The sequence below is a fragment of the Grammomys surdaster genome, unplaced genomic scaffold (assembly GCF_004785775.1).
Source record: "Grammomys surdaster isolate TR1022 unplaced genomic scaffold, NIH_TR_1.0 126048, whole genome shotgun sequence".
Taxonomy (NCBI): Eukaryota; Metazoa; Chordata; class Mammalia; order Rodentia; family Muridae; genus Grammomys; species Grammomys surdaster.
In genome coordinates, this window is record NW_021620860.1 from 2,259 (window position 1) to 25,700 (window position 23,442).

Genomic DNA, 23,442 nt, shown 5'->3' on the forward strand with positions numbered 1-23,442 from the left:
ATCATGGTGACACATGGGATGCTAGATTTAGTTTGCTTTGTCATCTATGACTATCAGTCAGATGAGTCAGAATAGGAATAGATGAAATTTGATGATACGCATAAGGAAACAAAAGAGGTGACTCAAGAGAAAAGACTGGATTTGATAAACCCTAACCCTGAGGAAAAAAATGCATTCCATTTAACATTTACATAGAGTCTTCCATAATTAGCTAATTTAGTAACTGTTTATCTATTAAGAGAAACAAAAACAAGGAAATGACCTTTACCCTGGTAACAGCATCAGGGTATAAAAGAGGACAGGGAATAAGGAGACTCACATATTTGAGAAACTCACTGTCTTGGAAATCTACTCAGAACCTCCACATCTGACATCATGGTCAACTCCTGTTGTGGCTCTGTCTGCTCTGAGCAGGGCTGTGATCAAAGTCCCTGCCAGGAGAGCAGCTGCCAGCCCAGCTGCTGCCAGACAACCTGCTGCAGAACCACCTGCTGCCGCCCCAGCTGCTGTGTGTCCAGCTGCTGCAGGCCCAGCTGCCAGACAACCTGCTGCCGCCCAGTGTGCTGCCAGACTACCTGCCGCCCTAGCTGTGGAGTGTCCAGCTGTTGTCGCCCAGTGTGCTGTCAGACCACCTGCCGTCCCAGCTGTGGAGTGTCTAGCTGCTGCCGCCCAATCTGTTGCCAGACTACCTGCTGTCAGACCAGCTGCTGCCGCCCAGTGTGCTGCCAGACCACCTGCCGCCCTAGCTGTGGAGTGTCCAGCTGTTGTCGCCCAGTGTGCTGTCAGACCACCTGCCGTCCCAGCTGTGGAGTGTCTAGCTGTTGCCGTCCAGTCTGCTGTCAGACCACTTGCTGCCGTACAACTTGTGGCCCCTCTTGCTGAATTTCCTTCTAACTACCAACCCCGAGGCAGCTATAATCACAGTGATCTAACCTTCTCACCTATGTTAACTTTTCCACCTATTAAATGGCTTCTACTTTTGTTGTCCTGACATCAGTAAGAAACTGGCAGAAGAAAGGGCTACATTAAGTACCACTCATATTTTCGAAGGATCTCACCTATACATGCCTGACTCAGCTACATGGTGTAGCTGATAGTGTCCCTCTGGTCTCCACTGTCATCCTTCCCTTGACCTTCACCACTCTGTGTTCACTATTCTTCAATAAATAATGCCTTATATCAGAAACATATATATGTATATACCTTTCTTCATTTATTTTAAGAGAGTTTATTTTCTAGTACTATTTCTTCCAAGGTGAAAAGATGTTTGGGTCTCTGTGACCAGTAAGGAAACTAGTTTTGCTACTATGTTAGAGGCATGCTTAGTACCACATTTATAGTAGGATTATTTACAATGGCTGGGAAGCAGAATTAGCCTGTGTCTATCAACTGATGCATGGTCAATAAAACTCCTTATACATAATGGAATGCTGTTTACCCATAAAATGGGTGGAGTTTTGCAACTTGAAACAATATAGAATTGAATAGAATTGGAAGATGTTATTAAGTAAAATCAGCCAGATCCAGAAAGAAAATACACATGATATTGCCCAAAGGTGGAATCTAAAAGAAATCACCTCATAGAAGCTGAGAGAAAAGTGGCTCCAAGATGCTGGGGAGAATAGAGAGACAGAGGTGAAGAGTGTCTGGTTAACACGCTATAAAACAATGAGATAGAAAAGTTCTAGGGCTGGAGAGATGGCTCAGTGGTTAGGAGGTCTGGTTGCTCTTTAGAGGACCCCAGTTCAATTCCCAGCACCCACATGCCAGCTCACAGCAGGAGATCCAGCACCCTCATGTGGCCTCCATAGGCACCAGGCAAACACATGGTATATTGACAAACATGGAGGCAAAACACCACATACATACAATAAATAAATATAAATAAATAGAGCTTTAAAAACTAAATAGTTCTAGTATTCAATTGCATAAGAAAGTTGCTAAAGATGATTAATCTGTTATTTTTCAAAAATACCTGGAACAAAGGATAGAAGATGTTTTCACCAGTGGGAAATAGTATATATTTGAAGATGTAAATATATGAACTCAGATTTAAACAGTGTGTCATGCGTACAGGTATAAAACATCACACAGTACCCCATAAATACATACAATTTTATATATCAATTCGAAACAGAAAAGAAAACTGATTTTGCACATATAATCTATTATCCATATGGTAAAAAGAGACTATATTTCAAAATAACATGACCTACTTTTTTCATTAACAATAATTTTCCTTTAAATTTATAAAACTCTAGGCAGGCTCACGGGGCCACTGAACTCAGAGGATAAGACACCTGAAGACAAGTAGCTTCCTAAGAAACTCACAGTCTAGTTCTTGAAATAAGGGCTTAGGAATAAAAGGCACAATCTAAGCAGATGGGATATATTGGAGAAAACATCTGTGCTGATGTTGGAAGGGTCATATGGGAGGATTTTAAAATGTTTATAAATAAAGAGTTGAAAGCTAGTAAATGCCAGGGAAGTATGCAAGTCATAGACTCATAGGCTCAAAAGAGAAAGAGAAAAAGCAGGAAGGGGAGGAAGAAGAAGAGGAGGAAGGGGAGGAGAAGGAGGAAGGGGAGGAGGAGGAAGAAGAGGAGGAAGAGAAGGAGGGAGTAGTGGTGGTGGCATCTGCAGCCAAGGATTGTTTACATTCTCACAACAAAAGGAGAAAAATGAGCCAAGAGATCAGCAGTCCTGGAGCAAATACGGCAGAAAATGGACTGTGCTGCCCCCTTCCCAGTCGCCTTCACAGCAGTAACATTGGGTTAAATGCGTCATGAGCAGGCAGGGATGCTCTCTGTTAGTGGTGGGATGTGTGGATAACTCCAGAAGGGACTTGGGGGCAAGTCCGTTAAATAGCAGGCAAGTAAAAAGTTGCACAGAAGAGGCCAGCAAGACACCACCAAGGGCTTGGTGGATGGGAGGAAGTAGGGAACTGACACCCACAGTTGTCCTCTGACCTCCACACACATGCAATGGCATGTATGTGCCCTCCCTACACAAACACTCACACACACAAGTAAATCAAATTTAATCAAACAATTTAAAAGTTGCAAGAAGGAAGGACTTAAGTTGTGTTTGAAAGTTGTGCTCTGAGTGTGTACTTTTGGGATATCCTTAGATCCTGTAAAATGTGTTAATGCTCTGGTGGGCTTGATCCTATCCAGAGGAACAAACAAAAAGCCTCTTGAAGCTACTGTGTGTCCAGCTGTTGCTGCCTCAGCTGCAGCGTGTCCAACTTGCCACCCTAGCTGCTGTGTGTCTAGCTGTTGCCACCCCAACTGCTGTGTGTTTAGCTGTTGTTGCCTCAGCTGCTGTGTCCAGCTGTTATTGCCCCAGCTGCGGAGTGTCCAGCTGCTGTAAATCTAGCTGCTGCTGTCCTGTCCTTTGCCAGACCACCTGTTGTCATCCACTCTCCTGTGGATCATCTTGTTGAATTTCATTTCTGACCATTACTCTCAGGCCAATCAACATGTTGCCTGAGTGTAAGACTTATTCTTTTCCTTAGTCTACCACACTTGGCCTTGTTCTGACCTGTTACCTGCTACTGTATGTATTCACTCATTGGTCATGACATCAAGTAACTACTTAAAGCCATTTTTTTAAGCCAATGCCACATGGAACTATCATGCCTATGGCCATGGCATTCTGTCAGATGACCTGATGTGTCATACTAGTTCACTAGAGCAGGCCCCTGCTATTGCACATAATTTGCCTTTTTATGGAATTCTTTATGATAGGCGGTGTCCTTGTAAATGCTTTATTGGTATCATAAACATTTGTAAACTTTATTTCTAGCATTTATTTTTTATTTGGGAAAAATGTTTGCATTTCTGTGATCTAAATAAAGAAAATAAAATTTTTATATGACTATCAAATTCTATATGAAAGAAAGTTGCCAAATCATTAGCTGTTTTTTCCCCAAGCCAGATTTCCCACTTTACTTTCAAGCTTATTTTAAAAAAAAAACAGTAACTTTTTTCTCATTGGATTTTTACTAGGAACTGACCAACAATCTTGGGCTGCAGCAAGAGCATATGTTGCCTGAGACCAAGTTCCTATCCTATTTAGATAATTCACTGTGCAATCTGGGAACTGAACTTGATAGGAAGACCCATGCCAGGTAGACTATGGCAGTAATATTGATGTGAAAAGCATTCTATGAGAGAAGTGTAATATACAAATGTTAATTCAAAGAAATAAAATCATTCATGTCTAAAATGTACAGCTTACAAATGCATGAGCCACAAAAAAAGAAGACAAAATGAACTGAATAAGGGCTAGATGTTTATAATCTTATGAAATGAACTAGTAACCTTATGATACTTTCAAAGAGAAGGGATGGGAAATCCTGGTATTCATGACAACATGAAACAAACTGGGTAACTGTGTGAGTAAAGTAAGCCAGAAATGGAAATATAAATGGTGCATGATCTCATTTATTAGAAAATAGTCAAGGTCCAGAAGCAGACAGAGTAAAATGGGGAGATATGGGAAGTGGGGAGGTTTTCACTAAAGCATATAAAGTTTGAGTTATGTGTGATGAGTAAATTCTGGAAAAGCAATAATAACTATAGTTACCAGAACTACACCACAAGACTCGGGCTGATAAAGCAGTAGACCCCAAACATTCTCAGCACAAGATATGGTGAAGATATCAGCTAGTTTGTTGTAATAATTCTACCATGTATACATATACCAAAATATCACACACACTTTCAATATATACAATTTTATTTGTTCATCATTCCCTGGAAAGTGTACAGAATAAAGACTGTGTATAACTGATATACACACTGACATGACACATGATCAGGCTGGGATGATGTTAGGGTTGTTTGAGGAAGGGCTGGTGTGGGCAGCATCAGAGGGTTTCTTGGAGGAGATACTATCACACAAGTCATAAAGAACCAGTAGTGTACCAGCGGTCTTGCATAGTGTCTGCATCAAAGCCAGGAACTTCTGAGCACCATTCCTTCTGTTGACTACAGCAGTTCTGTAGGGTTCCATTTTGCTACTCTAATTAGACTCAGTGGAAGCATTCCAAGGACATTTCTAGGTCATTATACACAAATATATGTCTGCTCTTATGAACCTGGCTGTGAGTTACTGGGCTTTGGTAGGCTCCATCTCCATTCCTGTTGAAACCTGTTAAATGTTAAAGACTATGATCTGCGGCTCATTTCACTCTCATGAAAGTAATTGAATTCTAAGAGTCTTATACATTCAAGGGAAATGTTGTATGTTGGGACAATATTCCACTACTTGGCCTGTGTGTTACCTTATAATCAAAATAGAATTAAGTCTTCCCCGCCCCTCTTGGGGTGTGTTTGTGTGTGGGTATTAATATAAAAAAAATCATGTGTATCTTAAAGTACATAGAACAGCTGTACGAGAGGGGTTTGCCTAAGACAAAATAACAAATGCAAACAGCTAATAGATATAAGAAAGGAAGTTAAATGAACTTGCTATTAAGAAAATGTATATCAAGAAGAAAATTAAAATCATGAAGAAGATTGATCAGTCAGGGCTGTGATTGTAGGGCTGATGACAGTGTGTCAGATCCAGATGATTTGTATGTGTGAAGATCATTTAAACTGATGACATCTTTCGAGGACCATGTGACAACAGTCATAAAAATAAAAAGGCAAACCTGTAGCCAAATAGTTAGGTGTGGTATGCATGTCTGCAGTCTTCCTACTCAAGAGGCTGAAGCAGAAGGACCCAAGTTTAAGAACCCAAGTTTAAGGACCCAAGTTTAGAACACATGAACAGACTGTCTCAAAACCAACCAACCAACCAACCAACCAACCAACCAACCAACCAGCCAACCAACCAACCAATTCCTACCCAACAATCCCAGTTTAAGGTTCCTTATCTTTTCCTCTTCTTCTGTGTCATCCAGGCTAGTCTCAACCTGATGTTCTTGCTTCACCCTCTCAGGACTGGGATGACAGGAACACATAGCCTATGCCAGGCTTTTTTTCCCTTTTTGATGTAGATATTTATCACTTTTTCTCTAATGACTTCTTTCTCAGTATCTCATTAGTTTTGGTATGTCACTTTGATTTCCTCAATCAATCAAAGGGCATTCTTAAATTAGAAAAATGAGAATCAAAACAACAAATGAGAACCAAACTTTCTTCTTGACTTGTTCCTTTGCCAAGGTTGTGCTCACTTCCACACAGCTGTTAACTCCCTCGTTTCCTTATCATTGTTTGTTTCTGATTCATTGAAGTTAGCGAAAAGACTTGATATGCTTTGGCTGTTTCTTCTCTTTTGCTGTGTCTCCGTTGTTGCATTGCTGTTGTTTTGGTTTTGTTCTGTGATGTTTTCTTTGAGAATTTTTGATAGGTGTTCATTCATCTCTAATTTCTATGGTATAATCTCTATATGTATTTGCTGTGGTGTTATAACCATCTTAGAATTTTAACAGTATATATAGGCTGATAACAATTTCGTTTGTATAGGTGAACACTGCTTCTAGTTCTTCCTCCTACATTACATGCCTTTTTTCCTAGATTGCTTTCTATCCCTGTGATTAAACACCATGACAAAAGACAACCTGTGGAAAATGGTTTATTTAATTGTACTGCTTGTAGTCCATCAATGTGGGAAGTCAGGGCAGAAACCTGGAGGCAGAAGCTGATGCAGAAGCCATGGAGGAATGCTACTGGCTTGCCCTTGCTCCCTATGGCTTGCTCAGCCAGCTTTCTGACACCACTCACAACCACCTGCCCAGGGTTGACCCTACCCATGGGGGTGAGCTGGTCACCCCACATCAATCATCAATCAAGAAAATCCCCACAGACTTGTGGATCTGATGAAGGCATTTTCTCCACTGAGGTTCTCTTCCCAGATAACTCAGTTGTGTTAAATTGACAAAAACAAACAAACAACTCCCAAACCAACCATGACACCTTTCATGTGCCAGTTAGGATACTTGGACATAATTTAGAGTTAATTTGAAACATTTAGCTCTTGCAACTTTCATAACTGGCTGCATATTTATCCAACTCTTTCTGTTGGTTTCTGCATATGAGGTAGAGTGCCTCTACCTGCCACCCCTGGTCCAGTCTTTCCAGACTGGCCTCCTTGGGGTAGATGGAGACTCAGAATGCTTCTCAACTTTTGCTCTTCATAAAATCTGTCTCACTCTTAGTAGTTCCCTGGGAAATTCAAGTGTGACAAGTACATCAGTGTTCCAAGATGTGAGGCAAAGCCTCGTCACTCAAGAAGCTAGAAAGTTGGCTTGGTCCCTGTATGGTCTACTTCCTTGATCCTCAGAGACAAGCCAGGAGCTGTCTTTTTATCCTGACCTTACTCAGTACAAAGCTGGGTATAACATCTAAGGCCCCTCCACACTCTTTCAGTCCTGACTCCTATGACAGGATTGTTAGTCTTTTACACAACTACTGAATACCCTCACTCACCAGCTGTCAGAGGCAGACAGGTTAGCTGGAGCATGGTATTTATTTCTGGGGAAAGTCTGGGCCAGGGGTTGTGGGAAATGTTTATCCACCTACTGCGTAGGCTCTCAAAGTTGTGGTCATGATCAGCTCCAAGGCTAAAAGGCTAATTAAAATTCTGACATATGGAGGACAGCTGGGGAATTTGGGACTTCAGACTAAGATCATTCCAGAAAGCAATGGGAGCTGGGTAGTTTTATCTGCTAGGTGTGCATTGAACTAGAGAAATAAACACTGCTCCTAAACCTCTTTGAAATTGCCTCTTTGATCCCTATGGTTCCTGAGGACTCTTGTCTTTAGGAGCTAGTCCCTTTGATGGGAGCTATAAAAGTTGGAATGCTTGATGTGTGGTCAAACTCCTTTCAGGGAGAGGCTGTAGACTTGGTTTCGTGGGGGTAGGGACCAGGCTCATAAGTCCTACTAATTACATGTACTGCTGGGTCCCACTTGGAAGCTAGTTAAAGGCTTGACTCTGGGGCATCAGCTCTGAGAGTATACAGTCAACCTCTGCATGGGGAAGCTGAGTTGAGGGTGGAGTGTCAATGGATTGCAGTTGCAAGTGCTTACCTGCATGTTTAAAGCCATCTTGTTGTCCTAGATGACTGATAAATATGAACCCAGCCCTTCTCAGGGTTAGATGACTTAGGAGCTAGACTCTCTGTGAGAGCTATAAATATTGAGGAATTCAACTAGTAGACCCACTCCTTGCAGGAGGAAGGTTGGATACATGATTTTGTACCTCATGTGAGGCAGGGAAAGACTGCTGGGGATGCTTGCACAAGACCCATACAATATCATGCCAATGAACAATATTCCAGCATAAAGTAGGGAAGGGCTCATGAAGACCTCACTCCTAGATGAGGATCTGTGGTAGTTGAGGGAGAGTCAGCTTTCTTGTATGTGGCTCCTAGTAGTTCAACCATGTTCCAGTGGCCAGAGCCTCACAGCCATGAGTATATGGGCAGTACAAATGAACTCAGTGGGTTAAAGAAAAGAGGACTTGAGGGTAGGGTGATGGAGGTGGATCTGGAGCAGGTATGGGTGAAGTGGGAGATGAATACAATCACAATACATTGTATACATGTACATAGTCTCAAAGCACCATTAAAAATATTGTATTAAAAATGTTTCCCTGAGATCTTTCTAAGTCTCTGTCTCGTTGACTCCTGGATCAATTCATTCCCTTTGTGCTTTTGACTTATCTTTCCATCTTTAAGTTGTAAAGTTGCCACATTTCTATGCTCTACTTTGGCATCTTATTCTGGGGTGTAGAAACTCTAGTTATGTACTGGGATGTCACAGGAGGTGGGGAAAAGAATAGAGACAAAGTTTCTAGACTCTTCCCCAGACTCTCTGAGTCAGCCCTCCTGATTAAGACTCTATTTGCTACTCCTCTGGTTTGTAGTAAGCTCCCCTAATCCCCAACAAGACATTGCTTTCCAGTCTACCAGCAGGCTCAAGATGTGTGTGACTTAGGAGAATGCTCTCTCTTGAAGTGCACCAGTGGAGATCAGAATTTTATGACAAGAGCAAGATTTAAAATATTTACAAAATAGTAATTTAAGGTCATCAACTAATCAGAACAGACATCAGTCTTAACTATAGCACCCACTTGGACTTGAACCCCACTGTGTTGTTTTAACTGTTTCTTACTGGGTCACAGGGATGTGGTATTGAAGAGGACTCTTAGGGAATTATAGTCAATGGCTGCTTACCTGACAAACTTCTTCAGTATCTCAACTGGTTTGCCTGAACTTGTACTGATGGCTGACCATTAGGCTGGCCTGGAATATCCAAATCCATAGCCCTATAAGGTTATGGCAAAGGTATGATTACATGGTAAGACATGATTATATATTTTTTAAAAATTTTCTGGTTTATAAAGAAAAGAGTCATCTTGTGAAAAATTGAGAAGAAAAGCAATCAGATGAAAGTTAAACTTTTTTAATAGAATAAAATTAAACAATAGTTTCATTATAAGAAACTATTATTGAATATATTTTATAATTTATATATATTTATATAATTTAATATATTATATATTAAATTTAATGCATATATGTACTTTATATATTTGTATATAACTATGAACTTATGTATATAATATATAAGTAAATAAATATAATATAATTTAAATATATCTTATATAATAATAAAAAATTATAATTTATAATATATAAGTAGTTTCTTATAAAACCTACTATTTAATTACTTTATAATTAGCAACACCTATATCAATCTCTCCCTCTACATGTTCAAAATAATCATGTTCTATCATATATTGTATTTATAAAAATATAAATATAATTCATGTCAATGTCAATGTAAATGTTCTTAGTAATATAAGCCTTGTTACGGACTCCAATATTGATTCCAATGTTCACTCCAGAAAAAAAACATGACTTTTAAAAATAATTCCTTGAAAATGTCATGCATGTCTACAATGTACCTTCATCTCCCTCCCTCTAACTCTACTTGATTCCCAACAAATCTCCTCTTTTTTTTTTTTTTTAATAACCATTTGGCCCAGCTGGTGCTGCTTATATATTCATGGGTGTAGGATCATCCAGTGAGGCATGGGTAACCTAGTAATGGTCACCACCCCTACAGAAAAGTGATTCCAGCTCCTTCGCTATGGTGGGGAGGATCAGGAGTCCTTTTGTGACTATGCAGCCAGAGTTGGAACATCTATGCATGCCCCTGCCATCCAGCTCCAAGGCTCAAGGAACACCATAAAGAGTGGACAGACAGAACATATTACCTGAAGGATGTAGAGGAATGCTGTGAAGTGCCAGCCTCTGGACTTGACTAGCAGAAACAGCTGAGGTTACTTACATAAGACCTACACAGTCCTGAACAAGGCCTGTGCAAATCCCAGGCTGTTAGATACATTGACTTCAAAAACAGAAAACCTGTGAAATTCCTCAAGTCCAGGAAGAGGGGTGGGAATAGATTGAGTGTCCTGGGGTTTCTTCTGTTGTTGCTTACTGACTATTTTGGGTTACAACTGACTACACTGTACATATTTTAGCCTGCCTTTCAATGCCTTTGAGATTTCAGAATATTTTATCAGACTTGTTAGGTCTGTTTTCCTTACAGAATGCTAAAACTATGGTAGGCATGATGTGAGCCCAATCAGGGAAGAGCAACACCTGGACTGCTGAGTGTCAGCCTTCACAGACCATCCTCTATGGGAGAAGCTGAAGAGTTCTAAATGTGCACAAAGAGCACAAGGAAGGGAAGATAAAATGATTCAGGAGGAAAGAACGGATGGAGTGAGCATCAACACACTTCGTTTGGGATACTTACTCAGTACATGAACCATGATGAGTGCACTAAGTGTGTAATCCATCAGGAAGTCGATGGGATAAGCCTTAAATTCATTGGGAAAACAAGACAGTGTCTTCCATCAAATGTAGAAAATGTAATTGCCCAATCTGATGATATGGTGGTATGGTTAATAACAAAAAGGAAGGGTGCCCCCAGCAGGGTATAAAAGGGGATCCAGGGCACAGAGATGTCCAGATTCAAGTCATACATTCATTTGGAAATCCATCTTCAATCTTCAACTCAGATACCATGGTTAGCTCCTGTTGTGGTTCTGTCTGCTCTGAGGAGGGCTGTGGCCAAGGCTGCTGCCAGCCCAGCTGCTGCCAGACTACCTGCTGTAGGACCACCTGCTGCCACCCCAGCTGCTCTGTGTCCAGCTGCTGCAGACCCCAGTGCTGCCAATCTGTGTGCTACCAGCCCACCGGCTGCCGCCCCTACTATTCCCATCCCAGCTTCTGTGTTTCTAGCTGTTGTAGACCAAGCTACTTCCAGTCTGTATGCTGCAAGCCCACCTGCTGTGTTTCCAGCTGTTGCAGACCTAACTGCTGCAGGCCAACCTGTTGCCACCCCACCTGCTGTGTGCCCAGCTGTTGTAGGTCGAACTGTCTCCAGTCTGTGTGCTGCAAGCCCACCTGCTGTGTTTCCAGCTGTGGCAGACCTAGCTACTGCAGGCCCATCTACTGCTTCCCCAGATGCTGTGGTGGTTCTTGTTGCTAAGTGTCTTGGCTTGGATCAGTTCTCTTTTTGCCCTTTAGACTATGTTTCTGTTCAATAGGACATGTGACATATTGATGCTATGAACATATAGATTCATGGAATGATTTGGAAAAGCCCAGTGTCTGTTACTATTTATTCTCTTTTAAAAATAACTTTTGGTACTAATACGTCTGAGTTGTAGTCAAATTATTGTTCATGTTGTTTTAGAATTCCTTACTGTTTCAAAGTACAAGTTGTTAACTGTTTTATTTCTAGATATTTTCCCTTTCTAATGTTCTCCCTCCCCCCACCCCCCATTAGATTTTTTTTTTCTTGTAGCTTGCTTGATATTTCCCAATAAAACTTTTAGCCTTCAAGGGCATAAAATGTTCTCATCTCTCATTCTTCTTATTGATTCTTTATTGGTTCAAATTTATTATGCATAGTGCTAGGTTTCACAAGGACAATCTTTTTCAAGCATATCATGCATTTTCAGCCTATTTTTCCCTATCCCCCTATCCTCCTCTCACCTCCTTTCCCTTGGATCTCATCTTCCACGTTCATGTCAAATATACACAACACACTCATTTATCTATATATAATCTAGAATGATAGATAAAAGAAAATATGCAATTTTTTCTTTCTGAATTAGATATATTTGACTTAATGTATGTATTTCCCTGCCAATAGCATAGTTTTATTCTTTTACAAGTTATATAAACTTTGTTGTGTTTATAGCTGACATTTTCTTTATTTATGCACCTGCTGAATAGTGTCTGGTCCATTGAACATGGATCCTTGGTCCAACGAACAACTTGATTATTGTGAATAGCACTACAATACGTACGGGTATACACATCTCCATGGTGTTCTACCTTAGCGTCCTCTGTGTACAAACCAGGACTGGATAGTTAAGTCACATGGTGGGCCTGCTTTTAGTCATTGAGGTATCTCTGTTGGGGATTGGTTCTAATGCTTTGAATTAACCTGGTCCCCCAAATCAAGAATCTGCATGTCCAAACACTGAAGGTCCTTGCCCCCAATTGGTTTTTGATTGATCAATATTGAGCCAATGGTCAATAGCTGGACAAGGAGACTGAGGGGGGACCTTCAGATTTGTGTGGGCTAGGAACTGAGAAAGAGGAAAGGGAGAATCACCATGATTAGGAGGGAGACAGATCAGATTTATTGTTGCAGAAGGAAAATCAGCCAAAATATAGGTGAGAAGAAATGTGGCCCCTGGAAGTGCTGCCCAGAAGCATCATGGGCAAGAAAGTCTAGGGGGCTGCCCAAAAGGAGCCAGGGCAACAAATATAAAATATAGAATTAGAGGGTGTTAATCCAGGAGTACTGGAGGAAAAGTGTGCTAGCCATGGAGAGGATTAGAACTGCCCAGTCTTTGAGCTAGTCAAGGGATCTAAAGCGGTTAACTAGCTGCAGAACTTTATTTCCATACTGAATTCCATAGGGGCTTGACCAATTTATGTTCCTCACCAGCAATGTCTAAGGCTTGCCTTGCCCCATGTTTTCACCAGCACTTATTGTTAGTGTACTTTCTGTACCTTTTGCCTGTCTGCCAGGCTTCCTTCTTTTCTCCTTTCCTTCCTCCCTCCTTCTCTCCCTCCCTCTCTTTTCTCTCCTCCCCTCCCAACCTCCTGTTCCTTCTTTCTCCCCTTCCTTCCTTTCTTCTTCTCCTTTCTTTTGTTCAGAGAGCTCATCCCAAATCTTGTGCACACTATGCTTTCATTTTATCACTGAGCTATACTTTCCTTCAACCCTATTTTATTTTCTTTATGACAATCATTCTTTCTGGAGTGTAGAATCTTTGTGTAACATTTTTCACATGTTTATTGACAAGTTGTACTTGAAATTTTATTCTGTCTACATTTCTGTTTTTTTTCCCCATGACACAGAGGGAGCCTTAGACCTGAAAAATTAAATTGTCTTTTGTAAATAAGACTTTTATTCAAACTGGACTTTATTATCACAGAAAAGTGACTCTTTCATTTGAGAAAGGATTGATATCCAAAAGGATTGATATCCCGATTATGTAATAAACTAAAAGTGTATGCCATTGAAAGAATAAATGATCCAATCTGAAATGAACGAGTAAACTGAACAGACAAATTTTAAAAGAAGTACAAATGGCTGACTAAATGTGTATTTAAAATACACAACATGTCAATTCATCAGGGAAATCCAAATAAAAACTACGCTGAGACTCCTTACCCAAGTCAGAATGGCTGCCATGTAGAAAACAAGCAACAGATGCTGTTGAAGATATGGGGAGAAGTGGGTCGCCCTCTACTAAAGCTGAGAAGGTAAATGAGTGGGGCCATTATAGAAGCCAGTATATAGGTTCTTGGTAGACCAAGAACCAAAACTAGAAAACCTACAATCCTGTTATGTTACTCCAGTACTTATCTGAGGGAAACTGAATCATAATATAAAAGAGATATCTGCAAATGCATAATTATTGTAAAGCTGTTCTCATTGGCCAATATAATGAAATCAACCTAGATATCTATTAACAGGTAAATGAATAAGGAAATTATGGTATATATACAGTGGATGTTATTCAATCAAAAAAGTCATATGTTCAACAAAAATATATACATATATTTGTATATATACAAATATAGAACATTGCGGGGCTTCTTTCTTTCTGTTAAAAATGTTATCGACATCCACTTATTATACTCTAATCACATTAACCTGCATTACCATTCTCTATCTCACTCATTCCTGCAATGGTTACCTTCCTCTCCCCAAATATTCCTCCTTCTACAATCATGGTGTGTGTACATGAGTATGTGCATGTGTGTGTGCATGCATGTGTGTGTGAGCCTATGTGTGTAGATATAATATACATAGATCTATACTCTAAACTTAGCATATGCCAAGCAAGCACCCTATACCACTGAGCTGCACACAGCCCAAATGCTAGACTCTGGATGTGATAGAAAACATGTGACATCTATCTTTCTGAATCTGGCATTTGGCCAGAGAAATAGAAATGCTACACAGGGAAAAGTGTTGAAACTGTGCTCAGCTCCTAGAAGGAAGAAAACCAAAGCCTCAAGTACATGGTAAGCCAGTGTGATGGTTCACCTTGGTTGTCAACTTGATGCACCTTGAGAGAGAGAGCCTCAGATGATGAATTGCCTCCAGTGGATTGGGCTGTGGTTGTGTCTGTGTGGTATGTTCTTAATTGTTGATTAATGTGAGAAGCCACCGTGGGCTGGGCCACCCCATGGTAGTTGGTCTTAGGAGATATAAGAAAGGTAGTTGAATGTAAGCCCGGAAGCAAGCCTGTGAGTAATCTTCTTCTGCGGTTTCTTCCTGTGCTCTTGTTTTGAGATCCTGCCTTTGATGATGTATTGTACTCTGTAAGCTAAAATAAACTTTTTCTTCCTAATGTTGCTTTCGGTTGTGGAGTTTATCATAGCCACAGAAAGCAAATTAAATCAACTTCCTTCTCTGCCTGGCTATCATAACCCTAGGATAAGCCCATGGTTCTCACAATCTTAAATCCAAATATGGAGATTAGGTGTGACAATGACTCCTGCATGTCAGGCCAGCACTGGAGAGAGAATCTATTTTTGTCACTCCCCATACCTCAGAGTGCCATCAGCCACAGTCTTGGGTGAGGACTACTATTTGAGATTCAGCTACTTTGGGGACCTATAAAGAAGGAACAGTCACAAGCCACAGAGCCTGGGATGCTCTGCTCCAGTGTCTAGATGGGAAATGGACACAGAGATAGCCATGTAGAGAGGCAAGGTCAGACGTGGACATGATGAGAAGTTTAGGCAGCCGAGGAGTTGGTGATTGGCAACATGGATGAACATTTCAATCAGGAAACTGAGATTTCTATGGTGGTGGTGGGGGAACAGAAATGCTGAAAATAGTTGTGATATCCATTGAGTCATGGGTAGTCACTAGTCATCAGGACTACTTGAGGGCCATATTTTCACTAAAAAGCAAGATCTTCTGTGGTATTAGACTGGGAACTGTAGTGTGGTCATCTGGGTCTTGCCCCACAACAACTGGGAGAATTCTCCTCCCTCCTACAACAAAAGAAAAAGTACATGACTTTCCAACAGAATGGTGTCACGAGAGCTACATTCTTTAGGGCCAGTACACTATACAGGCTCAGGAGACTAGACAATCTAGAGGTCCAATCAGCAGCCCAGGTTATTAAACTGGCTATATAAGTTTAGCAATAAGGACCATGATTGGAACAGAAATAGGCCAAGTACCAGAGAGCCTTACAGGAGCATTGTGATTCAATTAGGCTTGTTAAGTGCCAGAGGGGAAGGGAATCTCAAAGTCATCGCATCTCCATCTGGTTCTTGAATCTTCCCCAGCAACACCACCTCATCCTTAAGCCTCTCCAATGACTACCACAGGGCAACCCATTCCACAGGTCAGCCTCACAGAGTGAGTCACATGTTGTTCTGAGATGCCCACTTACCCTCTCTCAACACCCCACAGTCCTTTGGGACAGGTCCCTCACACAGAGTGCTTCATGCTTCATGCCATTGATTGATTCTAGTATCTCTTCGTGGAGCCCCGTTTCCTGAGTTTTTTCATTTGTTGCACATTAGTCATGTTGCCATCATCGTATTTACTTTAATCTCCATATACCACATTCATTTCCAGTCTTCTGGTTTGTGGAATTAAGCACATTTTGCAGCTAGGTTTATAGGCTGGTCAGAGAGGAGAACTATGTCTTCTGATAGAAAATACCACACTTTGTGAATGTATGAATATTTGCACACAAGAGCTTTAATGTTTCAGGGTTCAAAGTCTGCAGATGGTTGGCAGAGTGAACTAACCCTGAACTTACTACAGTGTGAAATGTCAAGAATTTGCTATTATAAGTCACATCAGTGTCTTAGGAAGGTACAGTAGTTACTTCTACACCAATAGGTCTCAGCTCCTCTTCTTCTGTGGTTCTTTCTAGGAAGCTCCAGGTAATCACAGTTTGACGATGTAGCTAAGGTTGCCCTCACGTTCATGGATTTCCTTCAGCCTCCCAAGTGCTGAGAGTGCAGGCATGCACTACAATGCCCAGTGTGAACCCATTTTTTTTCTCTTAAATGCAAGAGTGACATGCTAATTTGATATACATATTAGGCCTGGTTAAAAGTTGATAAGGTTGGGCACAATCTCAGGGATTATAGGTTGTTTAAAAATTCCTTAAGAATTTCTTAAGAATTCCTTAAAAATTCCTAAGAAATTTAGATGCATTCACTCTTCCTAATATTGCTCACCTTAATGGTGGTGACCTGGTTAGTTAGTAAGTTAGTTAGTTAGCTAGTTATTTATTTAGTTAGTTAGTTAGTTTTGGGATTTGACTGCCTCTGAAACCATGTTAATCGCTGTTAGTGTTTTCTCTCGTGTGAGCAAGAGTTAAGAATTTGGAGACAACAACTCTCCACTCAGCACAGCTACTCTTTTCTAAATTCACAATCTCCAGACATTCAGAAGAATAGAGTTTATGGGAAGACTGACACCAGCCTGGAGTTATATGTGTGTGTTCTCAGAGAGACCAGCCTAACACAGGCATTATCGTCCAAAGTGACCTGAAATGAAAGATGGCATGAACCTGGAAGATCATGACATAAAGCCAGGATCTCCTTCCTCAGGTCCTCTTGATGTCCTCTGAGCTGGAAATCTGTACCCTATCATCTCCTGTTTGTGGAAACTAGAACTAGAGAGAGAGTAAACACTGATGACAACCCAGACAAACAGCAGAAAAGCATCTGGGCTTTCTGGGCCCAACCCAACATGACAGGATCCAAGTTAAAGCAACAGGCAAGCACACAGTGAACTAGGGTGGGGGTAGGCAAGTATACTCTAAAAGGGGGGGGCAGATGGATAAATGTGGCCACTGAAGCCAGAAAAGACAATATTCAACAATGAAAATCAGCTCCACCCACAGCAATGAGCCAAGAGACTGGATTTCACGGTGTAGCTAGACTTGGTAGCCAGCTTTCCCTAAGAATAAGTTTGGCAAAAAGGTAGCATCAACATTTCATATCTCATTATTGTATCTGAAGACAGTGTTGTATTTCCTGTGTGAAAATGTAAACTCTGAATCACAACTGGCAGGGGATACTTTAGTGTCCCGCTTCTCACATTCAAACTGTTTTTTTTGGGGGGGGGTTGGATTTGTGTTTGTTTGTTTGTTTTTTGTTTTTGACAATCTTACCAGTAACAAATGGGCAATTAAGACTGTACCATGAATTTACTCCCCTGGGTAATCAGAAACAATTATATGCAAGAAGAATCATTGTCACACCAGGATAGATAGACTGTGTCACGTGAACAGAGACTGAAATGTATAACATCAAGAGGTAAATTGTTATGGGGCAGTGCCCTTTGATGATGTCAAGTTAGAAAGGTAATTCGGAAGTGCTGACAGAGGAACTCTAACACATCAGGAAGAGACATCATGTTTCCTACCCATCTGAAAATGTAACCAGGAAAACAATCTTGTTTAATTTTATAATCATATAATATTTATCAACACAGACAATAACAAGGAAAGAATGCTGCATATGAGGACAGCAGCCCCTCAGCAGGGTATAAAAGGGGATGTGGGCAGGAAGACTCCCACTTCCAAACCTTCCAACCCACCTTCTTGTAAACCCATCCAGATCCTCCACCTCTGACATCATGGTCAGCTCCTGTTGTGGCTCTGTCTGCTCTGAGGAGGGCTGTGGCCAAGGCTGCTGCCAGCCCAGCTGCTGTCAGACTACCTGCTGTAGGACCACCTGCTGCCGCCCCAGCTGCTGTGTGTCCAGCTGCTGCAGGCCTTGCTGCATTTCTAGCTGCTGCAGGCCCAGCTGCTGTGTGTCCAGCTGCTGCCGCCCCAGCTGCTGCCGCCCCAGCTGCTGTGTGTCCAGCTGTTGCAGACCCAGCTGCTGTGTGTCCAGCTGTTGCAGACCCCAGTGCTGCCAGTCTCTGTGTTGCCAGCCCACCTGCTGCCGCCCCAGCTGCTGCATTTCTAGCTGCTGTAGGCCTTCCTGCTGCCGCCCAAGCTGCTGTGTGTCCAGCTGCTGCAGACCCAGCTGCTGTGTGTCCAGCTGCTGCAGGCCCAGCTGCTGCCAATCTGTGTGCTGCCAACCTACCTGCTGCCGCCCCAGCTGCTGTATCTCCAGTTGTTGCCGTCCCAGCTGCTGTGTGTCCAGCTGCTGCAGGCCCACCTGTTGCCAGAGCACCTGCTGTCGCCCAGCTTGTTCTAGTTGTTCTTGTTGCTGAGGGCTCTCACCCACAGTCCCTGTTCTCCCCCAACCAACATTCCATATAGAGAGCACCTGCGAGCTGAATGCTAAGACACCAGATGTAAACCCTTAATTCCAGTTGACTAACATGCTGTTTTTGCCTACAAATATACCCTATCTCTCACTCATACTCTCTCTTTCCTATATGAAAGCAACTTTGAATTTCCTTTAGATTCCTTAAAACTATTATGTGACCCCCCATGGAAATACTTGTTATCTGCCATATTTCCTAAAATGGAGTTATTCCTACAACTTAAATAAACGCAAATTTGCAGCCATAGAAATATAAAGCCATTTTGTCTTCTTTTTCCTTTCTGTTGTCATGTACCAGCTCTTCTGTAGGCCATATCTGAAAACAAAAAGAACCACAGGAGGCAGTGGCATGCATGCCAGCTCCTCATCTGCAGATATCTTTATTTGAAAGCATAAATACGGATGCTTAGATCCAGTACCTGGATGTCTCCTGCAGGCAGTCTCCTACAAAGGCCAGGCTTTAGGCAGGAGAGCTCAAACCTCTGTGCTCATGCAGGTACTTAAGGGGATATCAATGGGCATTGTACAGAAGCCGGTTGTATTGAACGGGCTGCCACAACAAGAAGTGTGTGCTTTTTTTGTGTTTAGTAAAAGCAGAACCTTAAACAGGAACGTTTGGAGGAAACATTAACAAGAAAAGGCTCTCCAAAGGAACCTGAAAGAAATTTCTAGGAAATAGATTACAGTAGTAGAGATACAGGGTGCCTTCCATAAATGCCAACCCGCTTGACATCATGCAACAGGAAGATTCTAGAATGCAAGCAGGACTACAGCCCTCCCTTTCTTAGGCAAAGTCTGGCCCTTTCTTTGCACATATACTCAGTTATCACCATCTGTGGCCACTTGGCATAAGAGGAAAGGAACAGACACGTATAGCATATGCGTGTAAAAACGGTTACCCCTGAGAACACAGCACACAGCAAATGAGTAGTGTGAGCCACCTGTATTGTGTGCTCACACTTGTCTAAGGATGAGGACCATTGAGATAAAGGGTAGAGCATCCTTGAGCAGAACATCCTATACCCACCTGTACACCTCCGTCTTCTAGTTACTCCAGCCCATTAGTCAGAATCAGAAGGGAAAGGTACAGTAGGTGTATCAGATGCCTGCCTTGAAAAGCCACATAGGTCATGTCCTGAGAGTTCTGAGCCAGTGGTTATTATATTTTTATTTAACCCTAGATGTTATTCTTGGACATTTACACTTAGCACGCCAACTAAAATTGCCAGTACTGCTCCTTGGGTCATCATTGCTAAGGTATGCTCCTCTCTGTTGATCAGGGTCCCGCCTTCACCATGGTAGTGCAGTCAGTCTCTGTGAATCAGTATCAGGCATCCCGAAGCTCTACATCCTTACAGGACATATTGTGACAAAGGGCGGGAGATTCAAGAGAACTGAGGTTAAAACGGTGAATTTATATTTCTCTCTTGTCTCCTCTAACTTTGATATCTTTAGGGCTCTATTTGCATTCCATACTAGATAATGTTAATCTGACTTCCACCAAGAGTGGTTTTAGCTTTTTATTGATTCTTTGTGAATTTCACATATGCACCCCAGTCCCACCCATCTCCCTGTCCCTTCGTATCCGTCCTTCACTCTTGCAACCTTCCCTACAAAATAAAACACACACACACACACACACACACACACACACACACACACACACACACGTACGCATGCACGCACACACACACACCCTAAAAGAAAAATAAAACAGAAACCATCTCATCATGGAAGCTGTAGTATGTCGCAGGGTGTCTGACACTGTATCCCTGTATCCCTCTGTTCATAAATCTTCACTTGCAAATGTTCATTGTAATGTGTCAATGGCCTGGTTTGAAGTCTCCGGCTTCTGTGACATCATCAATACTGAATCCTCACTGGATCACCTCTCAGTTATCCTGTTGTTGCCCTGTGTCATGGAGATCCTGAAGCTTTGGATCAGCAGGACAGGCCCTTTCTTGCATCCCAACCAGCCCTTAGCAGATGCTATAGATTTGGGGGTGGGCCAATTCAGAGGCCTGGATCTTGGCCTAGGTAGTAGCTGGGTTGCTCAGTGCACCAGCTCACCCTTATCTAGGTCACGCACTCTAGCACTGCTCAAGCTAGGCCACCCAGTGCTACCATCAGCAGGAGGCAGGGTCAGCTCTTCTCAGAGCTGGCTCACCTGCACCCATTGCACCCATGCCTCCAGAGTTAAGGCATGTGGCTCACTCTCCCAAGTGCCTCAGCCTATGAGGCACTAGGCAAGCCCTTTGGCTCTCATATCTTGAGGATGGCTCATCTAAGCCTTTGCTATCAGGGACAGCTTCACTGTGCTGCCCAGGGGAGGTGCAGGGCCCACTCTCTAGAGGGGGACAGAAATAGCTCTCTTGTTCTCATGCCCACAGGGCCAGCTCTTCTGACTATTGTAGGTGGCAAGTGGGGGAGGAGAGGGGAGGGACAGCATCACCCCATCACCTCACAGCAGGTGAGTGGTGGAGCCAGCTCTCCTGGGTTCTTGTCTTCAGGGTGGTTCACCTATGCCCCCTCCACGAGGACCAGCTCTACTGTCCTGCCCAGGCAAGGTACAGGGCCTGCTCTGCTAAGTGCTGCAGCCAGAGATGGACAGGGTCAGCTACCCTCTCTTTTGGTCCCAGGGCCAGGTTTCCCACTGTAACAGATGGTGAGGGGTGAGAAGGAGGGCATCACTCTGGCACCTATGCTATCATCTCATGGTAGATGAGTGGCAGGCCAAGTCTCCCTTGCTCACACCCTCTGGGTCAACTCACCCACACCCCTACTCACACCACCAGGGCCTGTGCTACTGTGCTACTCAGGCTAGGGTCAGCTCTGCTGTGCTATCCAGGTAAGATGCAGGGTGAGAGGGGTTGGGAGAGAGGTATGATCAAAGTACATTGTATACCTAGATGAAGTATCATGAAGAAATCCATTACTGTTCCATTAATACATGCTAATAAAAACATAAGTGAGTACAAATACACTAATATGTATATATCTCTAGGGCCTACAGTAGCAGATATTCCAAAATTGGGTGCCTTTGTCTTATAATTAGGAACACCAGGTTCTCCTTCAAAATCCACGGATTGCTGTGAGTTACATTCCACTCCTGTTCCAGTTACCATTCCTTACTGGTTACCCATCCCATAATTATACCCATATTAATTCTCAGAGCTAAATGGTTCTACCTGGATTCTTTGTGATCTTATCATTCCCATTACTCCCATAGAGCTATATTCTGCAGCAATACTTCCTATAAAAACAAGGATGTTAGTGAATTGTCTCTGCTCTGAATTTCTCCACAATGCTGGTGACCCCTTAATTGCTAATCACTTAGTAAGCAGAGCATCTCTTGGGCTAGACAGAAGTCAAATGCATTTATTGGGTTTATGGCCCTCAAGCATAAGTATATTCTTGCATATCTACTTCTCAACAACCTTTGGTCGCTTCTTCTTTTACTCAGTGTTCTTTGCACTAGCCACTTGTCATTCTACAACACATAGCGGCATCAACACTGCACACTGGTAACTCACAGCGTCTATGGGTCAGGAACAGAAACAGCACTGATGCATTGCTGGCTTCCTAGTAGTTCATAAGCTCCAGAAAAATGTTGATTGGGGTCTTCTTTATGGAGTCAGTCTGAAAGAATTCAAATTTAAGCTCACTTCTATGATAGCCAACAATGCCTTCTTCCTTGACACTGTTGGGATGAGAGCCTCAGTACCTTTGTGGGTGTGGTCTGAAGGTTCTCCAGCTTTTTGTCACATGAATATGTCCCATGTTGGACATGAATTCATCAAAGCCAGTGGCAGAGGAAGAAGCTTCAGAAGAGAGTTTGCTAGCAAGAGGAAGTGACTTTAAAACATGAGGGAAATTTTTTTTTTTGATTAATCATTGAGGTTGATGAACCCAGATCACTCCTGGGCCTGTGGTCCTGGGTTCTGTAAGAAAACAGACTGAGCAAGTCATAAGGAGCAAGTCAGTAAAGCAACACTTTTCTATGGTTTCCTGCATCAGCTGCTGCCTCCAGGTTTCTGTACTGCTTGAGTTCCTGTCCTGATGTCTTTCAGTAACACTTTCCTTCCCAAATCGCTTTTGGTTATGGTGTTTATCACAGAAGCAAAAACTCTAACTAAAACAAATCCCAATGGAGGGCTTGCCTCAACAAGCTATGAACCTCTCCTGTGGTTCCTCCCCTTTCAGATTCACAACCTCCTAATGTTTGCCCTCTGTGCTACAACATGCAGACTGTAACATATAAAATTTGGTGGATGGACTGCATGATCAAAGCTTAGCAACCATATATACCATGAAGTGAACATAACTGAGGCCACCTTTGAAGTTGTCTATCTAAGACAGTATGAAACACTGAACATAATGCTTAAAAACGCATAGAGTGGCATCGTATTGTAGAACATTAAAAACAGTAAAACTAGACTTAATTGTTTAAAATGCATGCTTAGGTGATTGAATTTTGAATGTAAGAAATTTAAAAAGACTACTTCAAAAATTGGGACAGTGACTCTGTGGTAGAGGGAGGGAGTCAGGGAGGGAGGGAAGAAAGGAGGGAAGGTGGGAAGGAGGCGGTAGGTGTGGTCAGGAAAGACATG

The 23,442-nt window shown here is 42.3% G+C and overlaps 3 protein-coding genes across 6 annotated transcripts; all 3 read left to right on the plus strand.

Moving 5' to 3' along the window:
* Window positions 1–375: 375 nt before the first annotated feature.
* LOC114610527 (keratin-associated protein 4-1-like) lies at window positions 376–882 on the plus strand. The gene has a single exon (XM_028755123.1). It carries the CDS (start codon window positions 376–378, stop codon window positions 880–882), a length of 507 nt encoding a protein of 168 aa, XP_028610956.1.
* Window positions 883–11,057: 10,175 nt separating this feature from the next.
* LOC114610435 (keratin-associated protein 4-3-like) lies at window positions 11,058–11,525 on the plus strand. Its single transcript, XM_028754986.1, has one exon. It carries the CDS (start codon window positions 11,058–11,060, stop codon window positions 11,523–11,525), a length of 468 nt encoding a protein of 155 aa, XP_028610819.1.
* A 6,666-nt stretch (window positions 11,526–18,191) lies between these two features.
* On the plus strand, window positions 18,192–18,776 carry LOC114610446 (keratin-associated protein 4-6-like). 4 transcript variants are annotated; one of them, XM_028755001.1, is made up of 2 exons: window positions 18,192–18,370; window positions 18,461–18,776. In XM_028755001.1, the coding sequence occupies exons 1-2, from the start codon at window positions 18,192–18,194 to the stop codon at window positions 18,774–18,776; spliced, it is 495 nt and encodes a 164-aa protein (XP_028610834.1). The 4 variants fall into 4 exon arrangements, with proteins under 4 accessions (XP_028610834.1, XP_028610836.1, XP_028610835.1 ...); XM_028755003.1 differs by having other exon boundaries at window positions 18,192–18,328; XM_028755002.1 differs by having other exon boundaries at window positions 18,192–18,313; window positions 18,431–18,776.
* The last annotated feature ends 4,666 nt before the right edge of the window (window positions 18,777–23,442 follow it).